The 27939-nt window shown below is 38.1% G+C and overlaps 3 protein-coding genes across 4 annotated transcripts; 2 read left to right on the plus strand and 1 right to left on the minus strand.

Annotated features, from left to right (window-relative positions):
* The first annotated feature begins 4936 nt into the window (after positions 1-4936).
* On the plus strand, positions 4937-17987 carry LOC139975154 (centrosomal protein of 63 kDa-like). Its single transcript, XM_071982808.1, has 14 exons — positions 4937-5072; positions 6151-6307; positions 6999-7185; positions 8296-8391; positions 8772-8915; positions 9409-9522; positions 10598-10852; positions 11463-11608; positions 12219-12362; positions 12659-12776; positions 14246-14422; positions 15670-15822; positions 16133-16633; positions 17605-17987. The coding sequence occupies exons 2-14, from the start codon at positions 6264-6266 to the stop codon at positions 17749-17751; spliced, it is 2226 nt and encodes a 741-aa protein (XP_071838909.1). The 5' UTR covers positions 4937-5072; positions 6151-6263; the 3' UTR covers positions 17752-17987.
* Positions 17565-24772, minus strand: LOC139975180 (lys-63-specific deubiquitinase BRCC36-like). 2 transcript variants are annotated; one of them, XM_071982864.1, is made up of 7 exons: positions 24218-24772; positions 23252-23372; positions 22366-22452; positions 21170-21323; positions 19936-20111; positions 19393-19575; positions 17565-17703 (listed from the first exon to the last, which is right to left on the minus strand). In XM_071982864.1, exons 1-6 carry the CDS (start codon positions 24320-24322, stop codon positions 19424-19426), a joined length of 795 nt encoding a protein of 264 aa, XP_071838965.1. In that variant the 5' UTR covers positions 24323-24772; the 3' UTR covers positions 17565-17703; positions 19393-19423. The 2 variants fall into 2 exon arrangements, with proteins under 2 accessions (XP_071838965.1, XP_071838966.1); XM_071982865.1 differs by having other exon boundaries at positions 17566-17703; positions 19378-19575.
* Positions 24773-24875: 103 nt separating this feature from the next.
* LOC139975163 (uncharacterized) lies at positions 24876-27934 on the plus strand. The gene is made up of 3 exons (XM_071982823.1): positions 24876-25327; positions 25618-25780; positions 26700-27934. Exons 1-3 carry the CDS (start codon positions 25238-25240, stop codon positions 27728-27730), a joined length of 1284 nt encoding a protein of 427 aa, XP_071838924.1. The 5' UTR covers positions 24876-25237; the 3' UTR covers positions 27731-27934.
* The last annotated feature ends 5 nt before the right edge of the window (positions 27935-27939 follow it).

Genomic DNA, 27939 nt, shown 5'->3' on the forward strand with positions numbered 1-27939 from the left:
GGTGCATCATTAGGGTCGATGGTCCAGGTGAAACAAGTTGATGTCAATGAAATACAAGTGCAGACAGTTGATGCGAATGAACTCCAGACTGTATCAGAACCACCTGAACAAGTATCAACAAGGGCTATTCCACTGGAATCCAAGATGACTATTGGTGACAAGTTAAATGTATCTCAAAGGGAGGAGCTAAGAGCTCTGCTCCATAGGTATGATGATGTTTTCAGCCAGCACGAGGACGACCTTGGCTTCTGCGATGAGGTGGAACACCGCATTATCCTACTGGACGATAAACCAGTTAAGGTACCACATAGGAGAATTCCACCTCACCGATGGAAGGAAGTTCGTGACCACCTTCAACAACTTTTGTCTCGACAGATTATCAGAGAATCGTCTAGCCCATATGCGTCACCAGTGGTGCTAGTTCGAAAGAAGGATAACAGCCTGAGAATGTGCGTAGACTACAGAGCTCTCAACGCAAAGACACACCGTGATGCTTACCCCATTCCCAGAATTGAAGAAGCCTTAGATGCACTTAAAGGAGCTAACTACTTCTGCAGTCTTGATTTAGCTCACGGTTACCACCAGGTCCCGGTTTCTGAGAGTGATATAGAAAAGACCGCTTTCCGAGTTGGTACAGGAGGTCTCTACGAGTTCACACGAATGCCGTTTGGACTAACAAACGCCCCAGCGACATTCATGCGATTAATGGATAAAGTTTTTGGTGATGAGAACTTCCAAACAGTCCTTATCTATTTGGACGATATTTTAGTATTTGGGCGAACTTTCCAGGAAACACAACAATGTTTAGAGATGGTTCTGAGTAGGCTGCGATCATACAATTTGAAAGTCAAGCCAGAGAAGTGTTACTTGTATGAGGAACGATTGAGATACCTTGGCCATATTGTTAGCAAGAATGGTATTCTCCCTGATCCTGAGAAAACGAGAGCCATTCAGAATTGGAAAAGACCTGAAACTGAAAGAGAGTTGCGGAGCTTTATGGGGCTCGCAAGTTATTACCGACGTTTTGTTGCAAACTTTTCCAAGATAGCAGCACCCCTCCATGCTCTGACAGGTGGCCAGAGATGTAAAGCAAAACGTCCTCACAACCCAACCAGATCAGTTGCAGACAGATGGGAGGCAAAACATGAGGAAGCTTTCCTTGAGCTGAAATCAAAGCTTACCACCGCACCGGTATTGGGCTACCCTGACTTTCAGCGCCCATACATTCTTGAAGTAGACGCAAGCTTACTTGGTTTCGGAGCAGTACTCTCCCAACAACAGGAGACTGGACGAGTTGTTATAGCTTATGCAAGCCGAGGACTGAAGCTCGATGAGAAGCAGATGAGTAACTACAGTAGTATGAAGCTTGAACTGATGGCGCTTCACTGGGCCATCACAGTGAAGTTCAGAGATTTACTGCTGGGGGCAGAATTTGTCGTATACACTGACAATAACCCATTGAGCTATTTAAAGACATCTGCCAAGTTGGGGGCAGTCGAAACACGTTGGGCAGCTGAGTTGTCCCAGTTCCATTTTGACATTGCATACCGATCAGGGAAGTCCAATGTGAATGCTGACTCATTGAGCAGAAAGGAATTCCATGGCGAAGAACCCGTCTCTGCTCGATTTGGGGAAATTGTTGCTGTTGCTGGTGACCTTCACACAATGTCCACTTCGGGCATAACTCTTCCAAATGAGGTGAAAGAAAGGATACAGGAACGTACCCAGGAGGTGTGGCAGCAAGAATTACATAGTCTGCCAGAGAGAGTTCAACCATCGTCCACCTTTCCTCTACCCTCCATGTCCACTGAAGGGATAGCTCGACTGCAGTCTACTGATCCAGTTGTAAGTAGATTACGACATTACTGGGATCTGAAACAGAAACCAACTATCTGTAAACTAATGAAGGAATCCAGAGAAGCACAAAAATTGCTTCGAGAATGGGAGCGTATATCAGAGAAAGATGGTATACTGTACCGTACAATCACTTTAAAGGGACAGAGGGTACAGCAGATTTGCCTACCATTGCAACTAAAAGATACCGTCCTCAACTGTGTTCACGACCAGACTGGTCACCAGGGATCAGAGAAAACGTTTAAATTGGCAAGGTTAAGATGTCATTGGATTGGCATGGCTAATGACATTGTGGAGTACTGCAGGAGATGTCCGAGGTGTACACTTGCCAAAAGTGGACCAAAGATCAAGACATCCATGGGTTCAGTGGTTGCCAAAAGGCCACTGGAAATTGTAGCAATTGACTTTACAATGTTAGAGCCCAGTTGTGGAGGTGTAGAAAATGTGCTAGTCCTTACAGATGTGTTTACAAAATTTACGCAGGCTGTTCCTACAAGAGATCAGAAAGCATCAACAGTAGCTCAGGTTCTATTCAGAGAGTGGTTCATCAAGTTTGGTATCCCAGAGAGAATCCACAGCGACCAAGGTCGGAACTTCGAGAGCCGATTAGTCCAGGAGTTGTGTAATTTGTACAACATCAAGAAAACACACACCACCCCCTACCACCCGGAGGGCAATGCACAATGCGAACGTTTTAACAGGACAATGCATGACCGCTTGAGGACATTGTCTATGGATAAGAAGAGAAAATGGCATAAGTATCTTCCTGAATTGGTGTATGCATATAATATAACACCACATACCACCACTGGATACTCCCCTCATTATCTATTTTTTGGAAGAGAACCAACATTACCCATTGATCATTTGTTGGGTATTGAGAGTGACGAGACGTGGATGGCAGATCACCATCAGAGGCTAAGGACAGCTCTTGATATTGCTGCATCCAATATTGAGAAGGAAGCACAACGACGTCAGGAAAAACATGGCCAGCCAGCTCCCAATACTAGTTTACCAATTGGCGCCAGAGTATATACCAGGAACAGGAAAGTAAAGGGTAGAAACAAGATACAAGATTTCTGGGACGATATCCCACATAAAGTTATTTACCGTCCCTATCCTGATGGTAACGTTTATGTCATTGAACCCCTTAACGGAAATGGCACAACAAAGACATTGCACCGAAGAGACATACTTGATTCAAAGGAATTGGTTCAAACTTTGGAACCTGCAGGGCCAAGTGAGGAAGTACCTGCTGTTGAAGCCCTAAGCCAGAACTCAGATGACGAAGTAATCGACTCAGCTTGGTGGGTAGAGAATGTCAACCCCGACGCCCAACAGCCTTGCAGCCGTAACGATAGCAATAAGTCAATTGAAATTGCTACAGCGCCTATGCCCGATGCTGATGAAACTAACACTACAGCAGACGTAGACCATGAAGTTCCCACTGACTCTGTTGATATGAACTCATACGTAAACGAAAAGGATTTAGGGAACAACACCTTGAGGCGTTCATCCCGAAGTAATGCTGGTGTGCACTCGAACCCTAGTAAACTTCCCAGGTCTGCAATTCAGCAAGAGGTTCGAACTAGTTTTGTTGACCCAACTGTTTTAGCTAATATATCTCAAACTCAGCTCCTGTTGGCACAGATGCTTGCCAAGTGTTAGTGTTGATTCCTACAATTATATGCTTCTGTGTGTTCGTTAGATTTAGGTTGGTTTGGAAAGAAGTCTTTTCAATTTAATTTTATTGTATATATGTTGTTGTCACCACTCAAGCACTGTGTAGATGTTTTGGCAAATGTATATGTATTCAACCTTCCAGGTATTAAATGCCTATTTAGCAGAGCTTCATCTATCACATTCCGCATGCAGCATTGTGCAAAATAGTTCATTCGGATTATGTATTATTGCTGGGATCTATTTCAAGATTTGCATGTAACTGTATTATCTCGATCAGTGGTATTCAGTCTATCTTGTCATTTTGTAACATTTGCTCATTGGTACTCAGTTTAAAAAAGGGTTAGCAATTGCAATTATGTATTTTGTCTTGAAATACTTGGTTAGAGTACATGAGAGTGTTGAAATGTAGAATGATATGTTACAACCAATCTTATAGTTTTAAGTCACACCGACTACCATATGTATTGGACTTACTTGACAGCTTACTGAAGCAGGTTAGAAAGGCTTGCTTGTTTTTTTTGTAAATATGTTGAAGTTTTATTTTTCTGTCTTGTTCTTCTGATTAATGTCAGGGACGACATTGTTTAAAGGAAGGGGAGGTGTAACAGTGGTAACCCTTACCGATGGACTTTGTAAAAGGCGACGAGCGCCACCTATTTTACGTTACTACTTTTTGAGAATCATTTGCTACTACTACAACTTTTTGTGAATGGTCGTATCATCCTTTTTACAGAGCCATTCTTTTACATGACAAGATTATATTATATTCAGGGGTTTTTCATTTCTTATTGTTGTTGAATAAATACCATACAGTAGCAACATGAACCTGTGTTTCGGTCATTACACTACAGTAGCCTACCATTATGGACAAAGGATAGAATTACGTTAATCGTTGGAGATGTTATATAATGCGCCAAGAATAAACTGAAGTTTTTACTATAGACTTCCCTTAAACATGAGGTGTATGTTTGCACGATTTTTTAAAGTTTATTAACGATTGCTTTTTCCGTAAGTCGATTAAGCAAAGAAAGCTTTGCTTTCTGTCCGTGGGAGGAAATTACGTGTCATTACTGGTAAACCTCTTTTGATAATGATTTTGTTTATAAGTTAAATTGAAATTCTATAGGACTACACATGTGCTATATTACACATCAGTCGTATCCATACGACCATGGAGCTATAAACAGATAGCTCCATGATAAGACATATGTCACAGTTAAAAGCCGCGGCCGAGATATAATGTGCCTTAAACACTTACCATCCTTATAGGAGGGTCAATATATTGGTCGAATGAGCCCACCTATAATAGAACCATGAGAACCGTTGGGATGTGTCTACTGTGAACACCCTTTGCTTGAAATGAATTAAAATCCGGAAAGCTCTCACTTTTGCACTGGTGGCCTCCCAAAGCTGAAAAACGACTTGAAGCAAGTAATTGTGTTTACCGGTTGTTCTGATTTAAATCCGTGTCGAAATTTGAGCTTGAGGTTTCCACGAACATTATACGATATGTTAAGATACTTTTTGCTACCCTAGTAAGTCTTCATTTAATGCAATATCATGTATTCAAGATATTGAAGTGATTACTGAACCAGAAATAGGTACAGACTAGGCCTAAGTTTGGCATCTACTCAACTTAGGCCTAGCAAGTAGCAATGTAGCATAACTGTTATCGCCATTGGTACTATACTAATACTAGGCCTGCCTAGCTAACGTTAGCCTAGGCCTAAATGTAATCCTACAAATCGTATTGTGACAGTATTTGGATGAAACACTGGGCCACTTACGGGGCAGTATCACAAAATATGGTGCCATTCCGGGACCTTTTATGACACAATTTATGCAAAAAGAGCAGAAAGCGTCCAACTTCTCTTGAATGATCAAGTTAAATGAATACAATCCATATATGGTTGAATCCAAATATAACTGTAACACTAACATGTCCAATACAAAGGATGTACTTCTAGAAAGAATAATATGGCGATAGTTTTTCCTTCTTTACATTGGACACAAACAAATAACATTTGAGCAGATGTAATAAAGCTAACACAAGTTACCTTGAGGCTTGATGTTAATGATTTGGTAATGATTTGGACATGAAAAACACATTAGGAAACTTGCTAGCCTAGGCTACTTTATGTTTAGCTTTAATACTTGCTGTTGCCATGGTAAAATCTTGAAATTTCCGACAGTTCCTCATTAAAGGTCTTCATCATAATCGGCGCGTGGACTATAGTGTGCTTCATTTGTCTACTACAGCACAACAAGGTGTTGCAGCTCAAATTCAAAAGGGCATAGGTAAGGCCCAACTTGAAAACTTATATAAGCAGAAGATACCCAAAGTTAAGATATTCCTTTGTGGCACACTTCCAGAGCCTGTAAAATTAGCTACCACATTGCTATTGCTATTAATGTTATGTTAAACACATAACTTTGTATATGCTTTCTTCCATGCAAAAAGTTGTCCAACTCTCCATTGTTTTCATTTAAATTGTCAGACTTTTGATGCACAGTGCAGTACAACAGTGATACATAAATTCTTAGTTCTATGATACTTCAGTCTCCCAGTTATGCTTTACTCTGAATGTGTATATTTTCTTTTTTACATTAAAGCATCACTTTCCAATTCACAAGTTCCGAAGTTGCTTTGAATAGTTTACATCGATGATTAAATGTGGTGGACTTGATGGGTTTTAACTTGCTGTCACCATAAGTATGCTGACTAGATGGCAGACATGGGAGAACTTCATAGGGAAGCAGAGAAAGCAGGGTGAGTCAATTTTTTAAGTTGACATATATGGTGATACTTTATCTGTCATTGCAAAGTGAAATGTTATTCAAAAGTCGCAAAATTCTTTCACAAAATGCAAAGATGTACAGCAGTTTTGTAGGTTGAAGCTCTGTTTTTTGTTTCCAGAAATTAACAAATTTAATGGTGGCTGCATTTTTTGTTTTAATGCAACATTGTATAAAACAAAAAAAGTACTCCCAAATAACAGTAACAATAAACTAAACAGGGCAGGGCAGATACAGGGCAAATTTTTAGCAATTTTTAGTGGTGTCTCTTGGACAACCAGGTCTTATTTCTTGGTTGTCTGAACTCCGAACATCAAATTTGGTTGTCCGAAAACATATAGCAAAATTACAAAGAATGACCAATACAGTATGTACACTGTAGGAGAGATGTGAAGGTTTGATGAATAGAACACTAGCTTTGGGCCAGTAAAACTCACCTCTGTGTGGATCATAGGCTAGGCTTACCATAATTTTTTTTTCAGTATCTCCAATGTAATGGTGGGTGATACCAATTTATCATTTTACCCATATGGGGGTATTTAGTTACAATGTGAACAACTAATGGTTTGCCTGACAAGTTGACAACCTCCAAAGCTGATTTGGTCATCCGAACACAAATTTAGTTTTCTTCGGTGACCGTAAAAACTGCTCTTGTTTTTACTCAGACTTTTTACAGGTCCAACAACATCCTGTGAAGTTGAGCTTCAGGAGTTAATGAGACAGATTGACATCATGGTGAACAATAAGAAGAAGGAATGGGAGATAGAGTTGCAGGCAACGAGACTGAGGCTGCAGGCGAGTGAAAAGGAAGAGATGAATGTCAAAATGGAACTCAGAGACAAATCACAAGAGGTTTGTTCAGCCTGGCATTCTGTATATGTCTATAATAATGCCCTTCCGACAAAATTATATCAATAATCAAGGAATGAGTTTACAGAATAAATTTTGATATAGGCCCTGTCAGTAGCTGTTATGAACCATGCTTGACCACTTGGAGTTCCAGCAATTTACCCTTTGAATGAACCAGGGTCTGTCTGGACTATCTAATCTATCACACATGTTAAAAAGTGAGCTCCTTTCCAAAACATGTATACAATATTAATTAGGAAAGGTGAACTTTGATGGTCTAATTTAAGATGTTTTGCCACAAGTTACAAATTTGTCAAGGAAAAAGTGGCATTTGCATTAATAATTTATGTCCTGGTTGCTTGGGTGTTTATACAAGAGGTTAAAAGAATTCTTGTGTTAAGGAAGTAGTTGGAATTTCCTAACACAATGGATTAACTGACACAATAAGTTTATTCTCTACTGATAAGCTGATGTCATCAGATGTGTGAAAAATGAGCTTCCAGACTTTTCACATCCTATGAATACCTTGCAACAAACCCATAATTGATAAAAAGTGCTGATATATGCCCAGTTCTTCTATGTTCCAGGTCTTGAAATTTCCTGTTCAATACTACAATTAAAACTACTGTCATCCCTGAAATTGGTAATCTTTATCATTAAATATTGCTCAGTTAAGGATGCCAGTAAAATTAAGCTGTTTGTTGTAATGACAATGCGTTACACCTAAGTGAGTTTGTAATCTACTTCACAAAATAATGATAAAAATTCTACAGTGTTATGCAGTTTGCATAGAAGGGGAACATTCCTTGGTTTGGTTCCAAGTTTGAATTCCACTATGATGTAGGGATATAAACTATTGAAACAACTTTTCCAAAAGTGTCAATCTTTACAATTAGTAATTTCACACAGAAGTGCTAATCATTTTGACTGTAATATCTGGAATCAATATTTGTTGATATGACTCATTATATCTAAGGACTTATTAGGCTTTACCTGTCATATTTTGTTGTATGTGTTCAATGTGTTGTGAAGAAATGAATCATTCTAATCGTTTTTCACGTCCGTATAACCTGTAGAGTGAAATCTAAACTACTTTTCTCTCTAACTAATAAGGTTAACCAGCTGCATCATCAGTTAGAAGGAATGGAACGTGCTCAGAGGGAACTTGTCTCACAATATGAGGAGCAGGTTTCAAAGTTGAGGATGGAGGTATTTCTAATTTTGTCTTTATAAAGCAAGTTATTCACACCTTTATTTTACCACCTTATGCTCTATGGTGTTCTCTGAAAGAGCAAAGGAAGTTTTGGCTGAAATGAGATTCAAACCAGTGACCTCAGCAGCACAAATCCTGTGCTGTATCAAGTGAGATATCCAGCTCTTAGTTTATCCTACCCTGAGTCCCGACTGGCGCTCCATTAAAGTAACAGGTAAATAGTGGTCGCCAGTATTTCAGATTCACTTTGGTTTGTCTCCTTTATACAGACTTTTGAGTGATATCATAGGAACAAGATATCGTCAAAATTCATGGATATTCAAAGAGATTACTGTGTACACCCAGGTTTTCAAGTTGTCTTCTATATTCTCTATAGTTACTGATGATACAAAAGAACTATTCCAAACTTCAGAACCATCAGAGTAAAGAGAACCGCGCCGAACGCAAATCGAAAGACCACAGTACTGCAGAATTACGCAAGATACAATCTGAGTTAGTCAGCAAGGAACAACAGATCCAGGTTAGGAATGAAACAAGATTATTTTAAAAGTTGTAAAATATGAAATGGGTTATAAAAAATGCTTTGGAAGAAACAAAGAAAAGAACTTCAAAATTGTATATTTGCTTAAAGAGATTGTAAAGTAAAATTTGTGATTTTGACGTTTGTCTCGTAGGTAGTGTGCATTGCTGCATCTAACACTGTTTTGGAAATATACATTGCACAAAAAGCTCTTGTACCTAGGAACTAGCAAACATCCAAGTTGTTGTTTTTCTGTATTCTTCATAGATAATTGATGATGTCAAAATAATTGACTTCAATAAGAGGAATGATGACTAGATGAAAGTAGGCTCATATTCTTCATCACCATTGTCTTCTCTGTGGTGCAGTATGAAGCCTACACCCTGCCAATAATTAATCCAATGTAGAATCTAATACTGGTGTTGGTTAACACTGTTTATGTCATGCCAGACCTGAAATCAAACCCATCTTGTAATCTCTGTTGATCATTCAGGACCTTAGAATTTGCTGCAACAAGTTGGAAGAAGAAAAGAAATTTTGTGGTCAGGAAGTAGAAGCCACTGAGGGACAAAACAGAATCTTACAGGAGAAATGTGATGCACTGCAGGTAAAAGGCTTTTGCTCAACTTGGTTCCTTTAAATAGGTATGAGTTAAACACTTGAAATTTTTTATCGTAGTGAGCTTCTAAATCTTTTTTTCTGGATGACAATTCAGAACTATGCAGTTGTGGTAGTGTTTGACGTGTATGCGTGTTTTTGCATTTGTCACTGACTTCCAGGCCCGTTACAACAATAACTTGGGTATATCTAAACTTGAGTATATTAGTAACTTGGGTATATCTAATACTTGGGTATATCAATAACTTGGGTATATCTATAACTTGGGTATATCTAATACTTGGGTATATCAATAAGTTGGGTATATCTAATACAATCCATGAATAGGTTCCCATACACCATATACAGTAGGAGCTTTGGTAGAGATCAAGCGTCCCTCCATATCTGACTTTTTTGCTTCTTTTATGCACAAATTCCCTGTCTGTCTCTTAAATTAACAGAAAGTATGCAAAATGAAGGATAAAGTCTACTTTGAGTATTCCTCATTGTGACTTGTTTCACCTTTAGTTGGAATGACTGGCAAAGAGTCTTAGCTACATGATACACTACCAGGGTACTTCTGAATAAACATGCAGCTATTGCACTTAGCCCCTTCCCCAGGCAAAGCAATAGGGAACTGCTTTATATTATAGAACACCAGCATCTGTGTTTTCACTTAACAATTTTGATGCCCCATTGTGAGTGTAAAAGCCTAATTAGTCTGTAGTAGATAATAGTCATTGAAGGTCAGCAGAAGGCACAATGTGAATTGTATAATTAAATAAGACATTTTGATCAGATTGGGGGTACTGGTGGTTGTATTATTGTAGATCTTTTGTCCCCCTCAGAGGTGCAATCAGAGGTCTTCTATCTCTCTAACAGAAGTGAAACCTTCTTTCCAAATGGTAGCTTCATTAAAATGTGTCAGAAAATAATTACGCAGATGAAATGTCCTCAGAATTGATGATCCATATGGCATTGAAAGTCATACTGCAAGTGGTAAAGAGATAACGTATTCTTTTTAAGGCAGTTACAGTCTGATTTTAGTCATGTGTGATTTTCATCCATTTTCCAATTTACTTTAGCACCAGTGTACGAACTACCAGGAGCAATTGGGGAAGAGGAGACAAATGCTGGAACAGACAGACCTCAACTTCAGATCAAGACTGGCACATTTAGAGGGCCAACTTCAGAGGGCACAAGACACCTTGGACAGCAAGAGTGCTACCATTCAGCGGATGGAGGACCTTCTGGAAGAGGCAAATAAGAAGAACAAAACCACGGAGAAGGAGAGGCAGTCGTTAGAAGGAGGCCTCGTAGCGGCAGAGGCGCAGATAAATGTACGAAGCACAACTTAATACAATATGTGTGTGTGTGTCTGTTAGGTTTGATTTACATCTAGGTGATGGATGTAACGTGCATTCTTTTGATTTTGCAAGAATAAAGTGTCAGTTATAATCCGGTCATGGTGATGAATGTTAGTCTTTTAGATTGAACCGAAATATATCCGAGAGCATCTTCATTACTTAGACTACTAGGGAGGAGAAAGGGAGGCAAGTGTCTGTAGATTCTTGAAATTATTGCTGACATTGCTCTGGAGAAGGACAGAGGGGTAGGGAGGGGGTGGAGAGAGGGGGTTTGGGCCTTACCAGTTAGTTGTAAGACTATGGATCTCTGCGACTACCAAACAGCTAAGTCACGATGGTCAGGTCAAGTCCAGTAGTGTCCAATCATGATAGTGTTTGACAGGCTTGAGCTGTAAGATGATTTAGAATCTTAGCTACAAATTCACATATCTGAAGGCTACTTGATAGGAAACTAGAAGTGATTGGCTTTGTTTTACCTTTTATGTATGGTTGATGTTTATAATCTAGACCAATCAGATGCCTGGGAAACCCTTCAACTCATTTTAAAAGTAACCAAATAATTATGTCATTTTCATCATTCCAGGCATTGAGGAAAGAGGCGGCGGGTTACCGACAAGAAGCAGAGAATCGAGATCATTCGCTGACCGTCGCTCAGGAGGAAGTCGTAAGACTCCGTCAAACTGCATCAAAACTCAAGAACAGTCTCATGGATAAGGAACAACTTATCAGGTTGGTTGCATTAGTAGTAGGCTTTAGAACAAACTTGAATGAATATCATGTTACCAGAGAGAAACGATTGAGGGATAAAGTGTTGGAGAGCTGGAACTGACCATGACAGAACGAAACTGTAGCCGGGGATGTCGGACAGCATAAAATGCAGAGTATTGTAACAGTGAGGTCGTACTTAGTATCAGCTCTTTGAGTAACATTCATTAGTTCTTTTGTTTGTTTTCATTTTGTTTATTTATCATACTTTGAAGAAGTGTTGCTAAATTACCTTGTTTGTATTGTAAGACTACCCTAAGTGCTCAAAGTAAGACCTAAAGTTGAGTTGTCGTATCATTCTTTAAGCTAGTGATTGCTTTTGCAGTCAACATGCTGGTTGACATAATTCAGGAGACTAGCCATCGTGTTACTGAAAACAAATTAAGAATAAGTTGTGTATTAGGTCAGGTGGCTTTAAGACTCCCGATGACAGGGAAGCATTACATACAGTAGGTCGGCATTCTGATGGTCTTCCATAGTTAAGAAGAAAAGCAAATTATAATAGGTTTAATTGATGTTGTTATTGTGTTGATTGTCTGTGTGATTATTATTAATATTCTTTATTGTAATCCAGGAGCTTGGAGGAGAGGGGCAGTCAGAAACAGCAGAGAATCAACGATGCACAGAGGAAAAGAGTAGCAGAACTGGAGACAGAGATTGAAAGGTTCTCACAGAGTGAGAAAAGGTGGAAGGAGGAAATGGACATACTAGAAAACAGGTGAGTAATTAAAATTCATGAAAGTATTGAAGTATTCCCTCATAGATTTCTGTGGTGAGTATGCTGTAATTAATTCTCTGATGATTGTCAATAAGGTACCTTGGAGTTATAGCTTAACCTCGGTGACTATGCTGTTGTTAATTCAATCATCAATCCATTTTGAGACCAGATTTTGGGATCAGATAACTTAACATTATGCTCAAAAACATGCATTCTTGTAATATATATATGAAAAAATAAATCTACGTTGGCTTTAGACTAGTATTGACACCTAACCGTATATCCTTCGTCACCAGGCTGGAAGATGCAACTGTTAAGAATTCAAGATTACTCTTGGAGCTTTCTAAGAGAGAGGAAGACCTAAGGAAGATGGATGGTAGGAATGAACTCCACGAAACACACAAGATCCAGGAGGTAAGTTCCTAAAGATATCTGCTGCATGTCAAGGCATCAACAGTTTATGTTAGGTTTACAGTTTGCTCTAGGCCAAGGCCCTCTCACACAACTTTACAACTTAACCCTGGTCATTGGTAACTTGTCACACCTACACACCAAAGTGTGCACAATTCAAACAATCTCTCCTGGGGCACCACAGTGCACCACAGCCACGTGTCCCCCCAGGGGACTTCCCAAAGGGTGCAGCCACAAACCGGCGCATACAACTATATTTACAAGTCACCTCAAGTCCCCATTTATACACCTGGGTGAAGAGAGGCAATGGAGATAAAGCGCCTTGCCCAAGGACACAACGCAATGATCTGGCCAGGGCTCAACCTGTAATCCTTAGATCACAAGTCCACTGCCTTAACCACTTGACCACAACGCCCGCCTCAAGATATCTTCTGCATGTCACGGCATCAACAGTATGTCTTTGATACAATTCTGTTGGAATTAGACTATTTAGAAGCCATAACTTGGAAAGTATTACGTTGGCAGGCTGATAGCTCACGATTGTCAGTGTGATTGGGAAGATCACTGTCAGATTTCTAGATTTATACCGACACGGTAGTGAAGTATAACAATCCTGTTGTTCCAATCAGTTCTGGTGGCACAGAATTTCAAGTAATACAATGGTTAGATAGGAGGAGACTACAGTTGGAACTATTTTTTTCTATACTGTAGTATCATGTCCCGCTTCAGAGCATTCGTATTGTCAGTACGAGCAGTATGAATATCATGTTTCTATAAGATCAACGTTAGGGACTGTTTGTATTGTCAATACCAGTGCTTTGAGAGCATGATATTGAAGTACAGTTTAGAGAGGTTTTAGCATTTGTCCCAACTGGGTGTCATCTCTTTCTGTTTCATGAATATTCACATCCCAGATATTCAGATCATGGCAGTCCCACAGCTGTATTAAGTTTCAATGATACATGTGACACAAACATTTAACCATACACAGTTTGCAACTTCAGGGTACTTGAGACTTCTTGAATGTTGCTTTAGCTTTGTTTTAGTTGCCTTTCTCATGACTCTACATACCTTTCTTCATGAATATTCAGGAGTGATGTATGGCTAGTATAGCAACCAGTTGGGACAATATTCTAATGCTAATACCACCATACTGTTCTCTCTTATGCTTCAAAGCAATCATACTGACAGTAAAATCAGTTTGGATCTTGCTTCTTACAGAAGCGGAATATTCATACTGCTCATACCGTTTGTACAAGGACTGAAATGATTTATAAGACAAAACTGTCCCAACTGGGTGTGGCCAGATGTTTGCATTGTAATAAGTTAGGTTTCCAATAAAGTGATAATTTCACCAGCAGACAGTGCTACACCTACCTACTAATAATAATGAGAAATAATAAGTAAGATCTCATTTCTATAATATTTGTAGTAATACTATATGTAATATATATTTTTTTCATATTCATTAGATACAACAGCATCATGAGAAGGTGACCCAGGAGATGGAGAGAAGGATAAATCAGATGACCTCTGACCTCCAAGAGAAGAATCAAACACTAGCTTGTCTGAGTAAGAAACTTTCCAGTCAGGAGAAGATGCTCCAAAGTGAATTACACCAGAAAGGAATTCTGGAGAAAGACATTGCAGTAAGGTTGAAACAATTTCAGTGTATTTAGGGAACCATATGGATTAAATTATAAAAAGTTTCTCTTGAAAATTATTCTTTTTCACTGTTTCTTTCTGGGTTGTATCAAGTCAAAGTGGGGTCTGATCTGGATAACTTGGTTGTTGGAGTACAGAGACTTGCATTTCAAAAGTCTTGTTTGACCTTTTCTGATATTTTATTTGCTCTTGTCAAATTTGGATGAAATTTAACTTGAGAGGACATATATATATACCTCTTATCAGTCACTAGCTGCAGTGCTAGACATGATAAACTGTGGGTGAATAACTATTGCTTTTAAAACTCTGTAATGAGATTTCTAATGAAGTAAGGAAAACACAACTCGTGCACAATTCTGTCTTATTGCTAAATACTCGTCCTATTGACTACTTCTCATACCTTTTTGTTTTCCATTACAGCAAATTGCTTCTCTTCGTATTTTCTTTTGCCTCTCTTTTCTTTAAAGGTCGGCAGCTCCAACAAACAACATGTTTTTTTGATAGTGTCATATGTATATGTGCATGTACGTAATATGTAGAGATGTTTGTTTATGAAATAATATACATGAGTATGTATTTATAGACATGAATATATATATATATATATATGTAAAAACTTAAAGTAACTAATACTTAGTTATAAATATACATGAATATGTATTTATAGACATGAATATGTATATATATGTAAAAACTAAAAGTAACTAATAATTAGTTATAAATAACAGTATATGGTACACAGAGATCAAGATCAACATGATTTTTTTTTTAGGGTCATATATACATGTGCATGTATGTAGTATGTAGAGATGTTTGTTTATGAAATAATAGACATGAATATGTATTTATAGACATGAATATGTATATATATGTGAAAACTAAAAGTAACTAATAATAAGTTATAAATAACAGTATATGGTACACAGAGATCAAGATCACATGATTTTTTTTAGTGTCATATATACATGTGCATGTACGTAGTATGTAGAGATGTTTGTTTATGAAATAATAGACATGAATATGTATTTATAGACATGAATATGTATATATACGTAAAATCTAAAAGTAACTAATAATTAGTTATAAATAACAATATATGGTACACAGAGATCTAGATCTGTAGATGAGTTAACAGTAATAGCAGTTTGTCTATCAAATGACAAAAGGCTACTATGACATAGTTGTAAATATTTGAGCACATTTTAATTCTCATCTTTATTTGTCTCTATAGCTAGCAGATATGCAGTTGAAAACAATTGAAGAAAGGAACAGATCATTGCGAGATGACAGGAGGGAATCACTTCAGTTGAAACAATTGGAAAAAAATCTGAGAGAATTACAGAAACTCTATGAAGAAAGTAAAACACAAAACAACACATTGGAGGTAAGGAAATACTTTTTAACAGAGTTGGAACCGATAGAATAGATGTTGAGTATGTATTCCAAACAGCGATGGTGAGTTGAACCCCTTCTTAGATAAATCATTGACAAGCATGGCATGTTTCATATACATAACAGGTGAACTATTACTGTGGAAGAAGGAATCCTATTCAAAATTTGAAATTGTGAGTTTGTTTTAAGGAACACAAGAGACATTTATGTGGGTCTTCTTTCATTCATCCAGTGTAAACACCGTGCTGACAATTTCTGCAGTCTCCTCACAGGGTATCTTGTACTTTCTTTCAATATTTCAGTACGAAAATACCAACTTGCGCAGCCAGCTCGTGGACATCACAGAGCGTTTTGCCAGATTTCCCAACACCCAAGACCAGAATGCCTCACCATCATCTGAACAGAGTAGGGCATCTTTGCATAAAAATAGAGACTCATCTCACCAGAGCAGGGACCCCCACGGCAGGGACCCCCAGAGCAGGGACCCTCAGAGCAGGGACTCCCAGAGCAGGGACCCCCAGCACCAAAGCAGAGACTCTTCCACCTCTAATCCCACATCTCCATGGGTATCAAAGTCACCGAGCGGTAGTCAGCTCTCAGAACAAATTCCAGGACAAGGGTCCAAAGAGCAGTCGATGACAGAGGGCAGCATTAGAAGTAGTTCCAGTGCTGCTACTATTGCCATTCCAAAGGAACCACAAGAAGAAAGAAGGTCGCCTCGTCTTACAAGTGAAAGGAGGGACGGTTCAGATGGCTTTTCTGGTATCGGCATTGCGATGTTACTGGACCCAATGGAGAATGAGGTTAGTTTGTCGTATCTCTGAACTCGGCATGTGAGTTCCAACTCCAGTGAAGATTGCATTGAACCTTTGACTGAATGCTATAATTACTGCAGACAGTTTAGGATGATACAAGGAAAAGTTGATATTCCAGCCATTTTGCCTTTCAGTGTGATGTAAAGTGTAAAACATCGGTCCTCAAGACGCTTATAGGTTCCATTAGGTAATGTCTGTATGGCTGGAAGTACAGGAAATGTTATTTCTTGATTTTAGCTGAAGTAATGTTCCCATCCCAGATGATCATGTTGCATTTCTCATTGAGGATTGACACCAGACACAGAAGATGTAACAGACACCATTAAGTTTGATCAAAAGTGACTTTTATTTATTTACATTCTTTCAATACCTCTTTCATCTTAGCAATTATCATCAAATCAATTATTATCAAATACATTGGTGCTTCTTCAGTTGGATTTAACCAACAAGTCTAAGAGACATTGTCTTGTGAGTACATGTGAGGATAGATAATGCATTTTGCATTGGTTAATTTTCATACATTTGTATACCTTGCCTTAAGAGTTTACAATATTGTACTTGACATTTTATATTTAGGTAGACTACTGACTGCAGTCCAACCTAACATATATATTATACAATAACTGATTACCCTAAACTTTGAAGTGGGTTTATGCAATAATTTGTCATCATTTCACACACTTTTTCACCTTGGCTGTTGTACATATTGGTCATGGTTGCGAAGGTGGTGGCATGGCTTTAATTGCCCATCGCCTGGCTAACTGCAGTCAGTAGAATTCCAGACTGTCACATCGCTGGCAAAATATCCAGTGTTCAATGCTCCTGCTATTTTTCTCTAAGGATGGACATTACCTCCTTTAGAATAAAGGTTTTCTTTTGCAGTCGATATTATCTGCAACAATTTATATCTGTCTGATTAGAAGCAAGTCTATGAAACTGTTTTCTTGTTGCATTCACAGAGGCCTAACTCAAGACAGTCCATCACTGCTAGTTTTATGGCAGAGGATAAAAGGAGAGCGGCCCGGCTGGAGAACCTCCTTGACGGTCATATTCAGGATCTACAAAGGAAAGCAGATGAGACCATTAAGAGACATTTAGGGAAGTGATCCAAAATTTCATAATACTTGATGAAAATGACCTGAAATCTTACAGTTATCAATGAACTTCAATTTCTGATTACCACTTTTCTTGTACGTAGTAGTTGTAACATATTTGTACAGTTTGTATACAAAAAAGAGTCTATTTTTATTTATAAAACTACTAATCGCTATTTGTACAATCTGAATACAATGTAAATTGTTTTTAAATAAATTTTCATGTGATTTAAACCTTGCTTTTTCAAGTTTGTCTGTGTTTGGTTTTATTTTTTTGTGGTTGTTTGAAATACTATATTCATAACAGCCCAGTCACTAAAAGCAGACATGTATGGAACACTACGAGGACAGCAGGTGCTGTCGTTAATGTATAACAAGCAATGATGATGTATGCTGTAGATTGACAAAAACAATATTAGATCTACTGCACAAATGATGCAGTAGCTAAACTACAAACTACCTGATGTCAACGAGACATTGAACAAAGTATGTAATGATTAGTTGTACTCCAAGAATTAAAAAATAATGTTGTATGGCAACAATACTGTTTGTCTTTTAGTGGTTTCTCATGTAGTGAAGCTGGTACGTACGTGTATGTTGTGAGTGGGAGTGTAAGTAGGTGACATGCTGGTTTGTAAAAATATTATCTCAAGATGGCTAACTACTGTTAGATTTAGTAGAAACTGAACATCATGTTGTTGAGGCACAGTTGAGGCTGCTTTACAGTAACATCCAGACTAAGCTCAGGTATGTGTTGACAGAAATCCTAGTTGAAAAGCTCAGTTCAGTTAACAATTGACAGGAAACCAATATGACCTAGTTGAGAGGAGTCTCAGTTGAGAACCTAGTTGGGCCCAGTTGAGAGTGAGTCCAACACACACATTGACCACATCTTTGTAAATGTTTCTGGGGCAGTATTTGATATCACTCAGATAGTCTGAGATGACCTTTGACCATTTTACAAATGAATCCTTTTTGTGGCCCATTTACTGATGATCTCCATGGCCAACTAAAATCACAATAACACAAACACTGTCTGAGTAGTAGGCTTTGACATGAATTTCACATTTTGACCTCATGTGACTTCAGCTGACCTTTGACATCAAAAGTAAGAACAACTTTTATGACCAATCACTAACTGTACACTGTGACCAAGTTTGATAAAAATCAAACATTAACTCAAGGAGGAGTAGGCTTATGCATGATTTCACTGTTTGACCTCTCTGACCCCAAATGACGTTTGACCTACTTTTTGCTAGCATGATTATCAACCTGTTGATATGCATCATTACCTCACCAAGTTTGACAAGAAACGATCAAACAGCATGTGCACGGTGGCCTTTCAACAAAGGATTGCCACGACAAAAGCTCAACTAGTTGAGCTAGAAATGTAATTATTGCACGTTATATTCTCACAATCTTGTAGACACTAATGCAAGCACCACTTTTCCTTTGGACATACTGAAGCCAACAGGATTGATCAGCAAGAACCGTCTTAGATCTTTTACATCGTTTTCATCAGCTGCGGCTGTTTGGCATTCCAAACACATTACTCCTATTACTACCATTCCCATCATCACCACTCATACCAGTGTAACAAAATGAAAACGGGAACAATTTCCCTCTTTGATCATTCACCTTCGTATCGCGTACCTGATGTACTGGATACCTTGGCTGTTTCCCTTCATGATGTAGGTTCCAACTGCTTCATTAGTCTTTCTCTCTCTGCCACCAACCTCTCAATAATGTCCTCGTTTCTGTTTAGTCTCTGCTCCAAGGCTTGTAAGAGAGATCCACTCATCACTTCCAATAGATGACATATTGCCTTTGTATACACTACAAAATGATCAACAATACAAAAGTCAGTAATTATTTTAGAAAGGTGTCCACCGCGGGTGCAACTCTCATTCAACCTGCAGCTGCAGTGGATTCCCCACAATCTTGCTGGCTTTTATGACCTAAGCCTTGACCATCTCAATGGCCTGCCCATGCAAGTAATTCATACCCAGATTTTGGCCTTTTTTTCTAGCCCTTTTTGTCAAACTAAAGCTTCTCTCTGACCCTTAGAGGAAATTAATTTTGAAACCTTGTTGGCCTTCTAGAATATCTGAGGGCATCCCCAATGACCAGAACTACCATACTTTACACACTGGTCATCTCGATTAGTTTAATTCCAATCAGGATAATAGAAATTACCTGCACCGTTGTGAATGTTATTGAGCAAGTCTCCGTTCCCTGCTCGGATTGCGTTCTCGTATGCCTCCTGCTCCTCTTGTGATAAAATCTTGGGCAGCTGCACCAAGGCATCCATGCAAGATGGGCTGATGGAATCGCATTGCATAACTTCCAGGGGTATCTCTACCCTTTCATACCTGTAATAACAAGAGAAATGCTATGATGCTCTTAAAGGATCATTCTATGATCAATAACACATGGTTTAGGGTGAACAACTGCAGATTGCTAAGATCTAACTCCATTTGGGAGCTAAAGCATCCTTTTGGTGTTCCTTATCATGTATACAACGGAATGTTTTAGTTTTGGAGAAAGCAAGCATAAGTACTATGCAAGTGGCCAATCTTGCAGCTTTCTAGATTTCTGTAGCCTATTACACAGGGATGTGAGAGCAAACTGATGTCTTTCCTCTGACTGCTTCACGATGTATTGTGCAGAAGTGACTCCTTTTGGTACAGGCTTGAGAGGGTACTATACTTGTGAGGGCGTTTTTGTCAAGTGGTTAAGGCAGTGGACTTGTGATCTAAGGATTACAGGTTCGAGCCCTGGCCAGATCATTGCGTTGTGTCCTTGGGCAAGGCGCTTTAAGGGGTGGGTGTATAAATGGGGACTTGCGAGGTAACTTGAAAATATAGTTGCGTGCGCCGGTTTGTAGCTGCACCCCATGGGAAGTCCCCCGGGGGACACGTGGTTGTGGTGCACTGTGGTGCCCCAGGAGAGATTGATTGAATTGTGCACACTTTGGTGTGTAGGTGTGACAAGTTAGCAATGACCAGGGTTAAGTTGTAAAGTCGTGTGAGAGGGCCTTGGCCCTGAACAAGACTATTAACCTAAATAATAATAATATTATACTTGTCTGTAACAATCGGCCATTGACGGCATAATGTATCCACTATCGCATACCAAAATGCTATACAAAATGGTCCAGTGGCTATACCAGTGTGAAAGTGTATAGCAGTTGTCTACACAGGATCTATTTCATTCAATGAGAGAAAATAAGAGCCTTAAAAAATGCTACACAATATTTGAACACTAAATTATTGCCCGATTGAGCATTGGCAGTTTTCACTATTCATTTAATTTATCCTTTTACTGTGATAGCCTACACTAATGAAACGACTAGATTAGCCAATGGACAAGTCAGCATAGCTTATCTCTGTCTTGTGCAAAGAATCAAAATGGCGGATGTGTTACTTACATTGGAGCCTCCCCTTCAGGACTCTGGTTAATGGACTGGAAACAAGTCACCTGTATTTGGCCCTGCCGGCTCGCCTTGTCTTCGTTAAAACACGAAAATATCAAACCGACAAAACATTCGTCTAGGAGTTGGTAGGAGGATTGAGTCTGTACGTCTATTGTAAGAAAGACAAAAATCACTTCAACGAGCTGCTTCTAGGAACCACATTCCACAACCATGTTCATTTTCTCGCAAGATTCACATAAACCAATCTTTAAGAGAACCGGACCACTATGAACATTACACAAAGTTTTTTATAATACAACAATACTTGCAATGAACTGGTTAGAATTCTTACAAGATATTAAACAAAGGTATTGCTAATTACTTATAGGCAAGGTAGACTGTGCTAGGTACATCCACTTTTTAAGTGGGGTTTAAGCGAAGTGTCTCCGTTAATGGAACCTCGTTTTGATACATAAAAGAGTCTCTCAACAAGTTAAATATCTCTTGTAACATTCACTTCATAACAAACAAAGTAAATAAGAGAAATTACATTGTAGACAGAACCTGCTGCTTCAATCACATATGCTGAAAACTGAAAGATTTACAGCTTCTCAGAAATGTCAGTTTCTATTTAGAAGTTATACTTGAAATTTAAAAAAAAAAGTAAAGGCAGTGGTAGGGTTTATAAACACTAAACAGATGACAATCCTTGTTTACTGTACCTATCCTCAAATGCAATAAAGTGATTTTAATTATATTTTACAGCTGCAGCCTAAGAAGTATGTTACACCACAACCACAGAGATAAATGGAAGAGAAGAAACACTTTGGGTATGTTTTTTGATTTGTTAGAAACAAACTCTTCTTAATTGACAGACCCAATGGCTTCCTACATGTTGCAGACACAAGTGACTTCTACTCTGCATCAATGCTAACCTATCATTGCGACTCTTCTGTATAAGTATTTAAATGGATAATAATGGCAAAAAACTTTGCCATTAGTTTTGACATTTGGTTTAACAACTTGTCAACTTCGCATGTTGTTACCTTGGAAACGGTAAAAAGGAATTGAATGTCAATTTCACCAGGATGCTACAAATAAATTCCTCTTTGATTATATGTCTATAATTCAATTTCAACACAAGGACTTTTTTCTTTAAATGCTGAACCAGCCTCTGTACCTATTATACCTCTCTGGTTTATTGTACTTACCTACATGTGATGGCCAAACTGTAATGTGTGGATGAGAATGGTACCAACCGACAACTCTAAGTGGTCTCTTCAACAGTGCAGCTAATCTGTGAAATACTCAAGTTAAAGAATTTATGGGGATTTTTTGGCTATTTTTTTATTGGCTCCCTAGGAAAAAAGAAAAAGAAAAAAAAAGTGTCTATTCTACCAAACCATATTATTATCCCCCGTAGGACCTCTTGCGAGGTCGAACAGGGGTAAACTCCTTTTTGTTGTTGTTGGCTATTGGTGTAGATTCAGCAATTTGGATAACTTGGTATCTTCTATATCCATTTCTGATTTATTACTCTTGTGAACATTAAAACCTAGCATTGCAAATGCATTTAAATAGCCTCTGTGACATGTAACTTGACAGAGTTAAATGAATCATGAGCATATAACCTGATGTAAACCATCAGCCAATTTGGGACAATTATCCAGTGCTTTAGCTTATACTCCTCCTCCATATCATTCCATTCTACAAATTGTTACCAAAAATGTACATTTATGTCCACAAACATTCTTATGATGCAAACATTAGCTTTGTGTTAAAAGTAAATTAAAAAATGTTTCATGACTTCTACTTTAAATGTGAAATTTGAAAAGTTGCCTACCATAGTAAAATTAATGAAACTAGTTGTATCTTTGTTACTGAATTTGACTATGAATGGATTTGAAAAAAAGGCATCAAAATCAATTCAAAATGCTGCTTCATCCTTGATTAATTTCCCTGAAAAGAATTATTAATACTCTAGTGTTAGCGTACAGTATGGCATTATATGATTATTAATTATATTATTAGTACTTCATTATATTATATACTCTGTATGGCATAAAGTTTAATTTCAGAGACATTTATGAAAGGATATTTCTCCTTCAGAAGCTGCAAATGATAGTTGCTCAGGTGATATTTCTACCCTGTCCTTCCTTTTATCTGATCTCCGCAGAATAATAACAGAAACAATATGAACAACTTTATCCGTGTCTATCTGTTCAAAGGAGAAATGGAAAAGGGAATTTTCTAAGTGGAATGAGAAACTTTTGAAGTATTACACTGAATTAGAATTTAGAAAGTAAGTTTACTTTTTAGAATTTCACTTAAATGATTAAGAAATCTACCAATGTCATATAATCTGCTATTACATAAAGCCTTTACTATTTACACCATGAACTACAGTACCAGAAGTTACAAATTACAGACAGAAACCTGTTCTTGAATTCAAAGAAAATATCTCGCCACAAATGTATACATGAAAATACAGTCTAAACAGTGAGGATTAAGCTGCAAAAGTGTAAAACCTGGAGATATAAAAGAAAAGTGTCTAGAGATTGGTGCCTGAAACCTGGAGATTTTACAGAAACAAAAACTCTATCATTTTAACACAAAAAATTTCCCCGGAGATAAGTTTACTCTTTCAGACGTACCGAGGTGAGTGTTTTGCATGTGAGATTTGGAAATGCCACAGAGAGCCGGATATATAACGCGTGATAAAACTGTGGGAGTTGGCAGGTATGCCAATATGATATCCTATATAAATTATAATTTATCAATATTGTTATCTTATCCATGTCAAACTGGATTTGTGTAGTAAACCCAGTCTTGTCATCAGCTCAGTGTATATTGGCTCCACAGGGTCACTAACATCACCACTGATCATTGGAATGCTTGCCCTATCCGCTCCCATAAGCCATGATACCAAAACTGTGTTCACGCCCCTTATTCATCTGCAAAATCTTCCTACTTGGGCCTTACTATAGCCAAGGCCTACCCAGACCTAGCCAACCTAATTAGACACTGTAATATCTGTATTATGGCTAAAGTACTACAACTGACCTCTCCAATACAAAGACCCATGACTTCTTCTCGTTCTGTTGACAAAGCGTGGGTCAGGCAAACCATGTAGGCATCAGCTGTTAAATTTACTCTTGTTGCCGCCATTGTCCTCAACACTTGGTCGTCGCTGTGCTGGCTGACTAAGGCCTAAAATAATATTTTTATTTTGAATGATTTTAAGCATCAGCAGTCTCTGAAGTACACGTGGGAGACCACTGTTTATAGTAGCCTTACAATCGTAGGCTATTTATAATTTCAATATTGCTAATGCATTTGCACACACCCAGGTTATATTATTCCACTTGGCTAGGCTGGTATGAAATACTAGAGCTGTATGTGAATGCTAACGTAGCCTAGTAATATTGAATTGAGTTAACTTAGCCTAAACTCAGTTACAATTGACAAATGTTCTATTAATTTGGTTCTTTTCTGAAAACAGAGTTCTGAGAGCTACCAAAGTTTCCATGAAAATGAAAGAATCGTCGCATTTGAATAGGTAGCAAAACAACTTATTTTGCTCGTCGATGCTACTGTAATTCCGACAATGTTGTTACTTCCCTACCTGGCTTGTCAATATCAACATCCGTCTTACGTTAAACATAGCAAATACTTGACTCCAAGACTGGTCACCTAACAATAATAACTTTATTTTTTTCGGGTCAATTCATCTCTGCCCAGTGATCCTGTTCGTGTTTAACTGCAATTTTACACTAGTATCATTATCAAAATAATATTAACTTGTAAAATTAGTTGCCAAAGAGACGTTTGTTGTGAGAAGGACGCTCGTATTTTGCCTCATCAAAATCGTCGTCTGTGGCGCGAAATTTGAAGTTACGCTGCATGGTTGCGGGCCTTATTATACGAAGCCTAGCCTATAGGGCCTAGGCTATGTTACGTACTGTAGTCTACACTGTATTCATATGGGTGTTATAATAAGTAACATTAGACACATATGACTGACCCAGCCTATGGTTAAGGTACATCCTATACTGTGAGCCAAAAGAGTGGAAAATAGCAGCCATGGCAAGAAAGGGAAAGTCACAGTCAAAGCCTCACATTCAAGAACAGTGTGGAGTTTGGCTGAGTGCTAAAGGACGTAGCAAATTACAGGTAAGACCGGAAAGAAAAAACGGGGAAAAAAAATCAGATTAAAATAGTAGTTTGTATCAGTACAACATTACAAGATAACCACAATAACAGGTGCTTAGTCAGGAAGTTAAATAACATACCATATTCCTTAGCCTAGTTAATCTGCCTCTGGTTATGATTGTATTAAAGACTAGATCTTATAAATATGCATGAAACTGAAAATGTCATTTGAAATCCAGTCCTACTGTTTAAAGCAATTGCTGACTGCAAAGACTTACAAATTTCTATTACTTTTATCATGTGTTGAACAGGAAGGGAGCACTGATCAAAGGATTCTACCATGCTATGGTTTGAAACCTAAAAGGTCTCGGACAGTACTTGGTGAGACGTCTGCGACGCTTCCAAACCCTCGGATTGGGGGAAAACAAAGTACTCTGAGCATGTTCTTCAAGCCAACACCCATTCTTTGCAAAGGTACTGTAAGAAACAATGATTTGGCCATGCATCATTCAGCATGCAGAACTGCTATTTATCATTTAAAGGTAGTGTGTATAGGCCCCAAATTATAGCACGCTAAATTGCTAGAAGTTTTCTATAAGTACTTTCCTGGAGGTCTTCACTCTCCAAATTGTTCTCAGACATTTTTAAGGAACACAAAAGATGACTGAATGTCGGAGTCCCCATGAGGAAAAGTTCCTCAAAGGTTGTAATAAACCAGTTTAAGAATTTTGACCAAAGGTGACCATATTTGAATATCTAGCATACCTATAACCACAGTGATGATTGATCCTCATAGCAGATTTCTTACTTATCTAGTTATATCTCTACGCAAATAGAATTAATCTGTCCTTTACTATGTGTAACGTACGATTACTTTAGTACTCAAAGTTTATAGCAGTTTTGAAGGCTCTGAGTGTTCCTTTACAATATACTGTGGTTTCTGTGTAAAAATATATCTATACACCTTTGCACTTGTATAACAGTTTGCCCATTTTGCATAGCATATTTGCCATGCGATACCGGGTAAATTATTCCCTGACTTGTGTATTTCATTTGCAATGGAAGTTTGTAGATTGGCGGATATCTCACAAATCTACTGAAGATTCTAGTAGGATTTTATGCCCTGTAACTGCTATACTTTTATATGCAAAAGTACTTAATGTCAGCATTGATGTCGAGCCTGTTTTAAGCAGACAATGCTGCTATTGGATTGCAAGGCAGATTAAAGTGGTGGGGGAAGGACTGTTCTCATATATATACTATCATTGTCATGCAAACACTTAGCATTTTTGTTTGCTTAATGTTGTTTCCTAACCTAAAAGAACCTACTTTTATATGTATTAAACACAATCAATTGCATGTTGTCTTCCTTTTCTGTCTATGCGTTATACAGATGAAGATACAGTTAAAAAGACAACAGGGAAGCATGATACACATTTGGACATTCAAAACTTAGTCACAACCAGGAATCACTCAGTTTCAGAAGATGTCACAAACTCAGCAAGAGTAAAACTACTGCACCAGACACAGGGAGCAGATAAAGAAAACGAATTTCACTCAGATGAAGAGGATTTTGAAAATGGAAATCTAGTTTCGTCAAAAGAGAAGAACACGCTTTCGTCTGTACCAAAAATTGATTCTAAACAGTTGTCAGATGAAAATTGCGGTATGATTTTGTCTGATTATGTAGGGTGCAGTGAGCAAGACTGTAAACAATGGCAAAATTTTAATGCCCACAACTCGTTTGAAGGAAAAGCTCACATTAAACATGAACACATATCTCATAACGCTAGAGGTAAAAGGAAAGGTTGTTTTGATGAATCTCCATCCAGTAAACAACCTCGATTTCAAGATGATGATGGCGATGATGACAAACTATCAAGGCATCCCAAATATTTTGAGAATTGTTCTTTGTCAGAGAACTATCAGACAATATCATCACAAACGAACTCCACAGATGATCTGTCTGTGTCTGAAAACCTTGTTTGCATCAAGAAGAATCCACAAAGCAGTCTTACCAGAGATCCGCTTGGCGAGTGCAACTTTATGCGCGATAATTCTAGTTGTATATCAGCAACAGGTGGGATGACAAGTGAACTAAACACCAACATTGACAGTGTTTTGGACTTTTATCCAAATCAAAAGCAAGAGAAAGGAAATTCAGAAAATGTATTTAACTCAGTCATTTGTACTGAACTCACTGAGGAGAACTCTTTCACTCCAAGTATTTTAAAAGACAGTAGCTTAGATTACTCTTTTAGTCTGGAGGAACCACTTCAAAGGCCTTTAATAGAAAGAAAGTCTGATGGGATGATTAATAAGAGAGAAGCAAAGAGTAGTTTGGGATTGTCTTCAAAGAACATTCACAGCATGTTAGATACACCGGTATTTGATACATTGGATGACTTCACACTTTTAATGTAGGCTCACCTGGTCTCTCTTTGGTTAGTATGGAACAATTAAATACAGGCAAGAATACCTTATATAATTGTTTGGTAACTGACATTGACTAGCAAACTTATCCATGTATTCCAGAGTTTTAGAATATATTGTATTTTGTTCTTCATCTATTTTGTTACATTTGTTAATGGGAAGAGAAATATGTTTTATGTTTCATGAAGAAATGAATATGC

Source organism: Apostichopus japonicus, chromosome 10 (assembly GCF_037975245.1).
Source record: "Apostichopus japonicus isolate 1M-3 chromosome 10, ASM3797524v1, whole genome shotgun sequence".
Classification (NCBI taxonomy): domain Eukaryota; kingdom Metazoa; phylum Echinodermata; class Holothuroidea; order Aspidochirotida; family Stichopodidae; genus Apostichopus; species Apostichopus japonicus.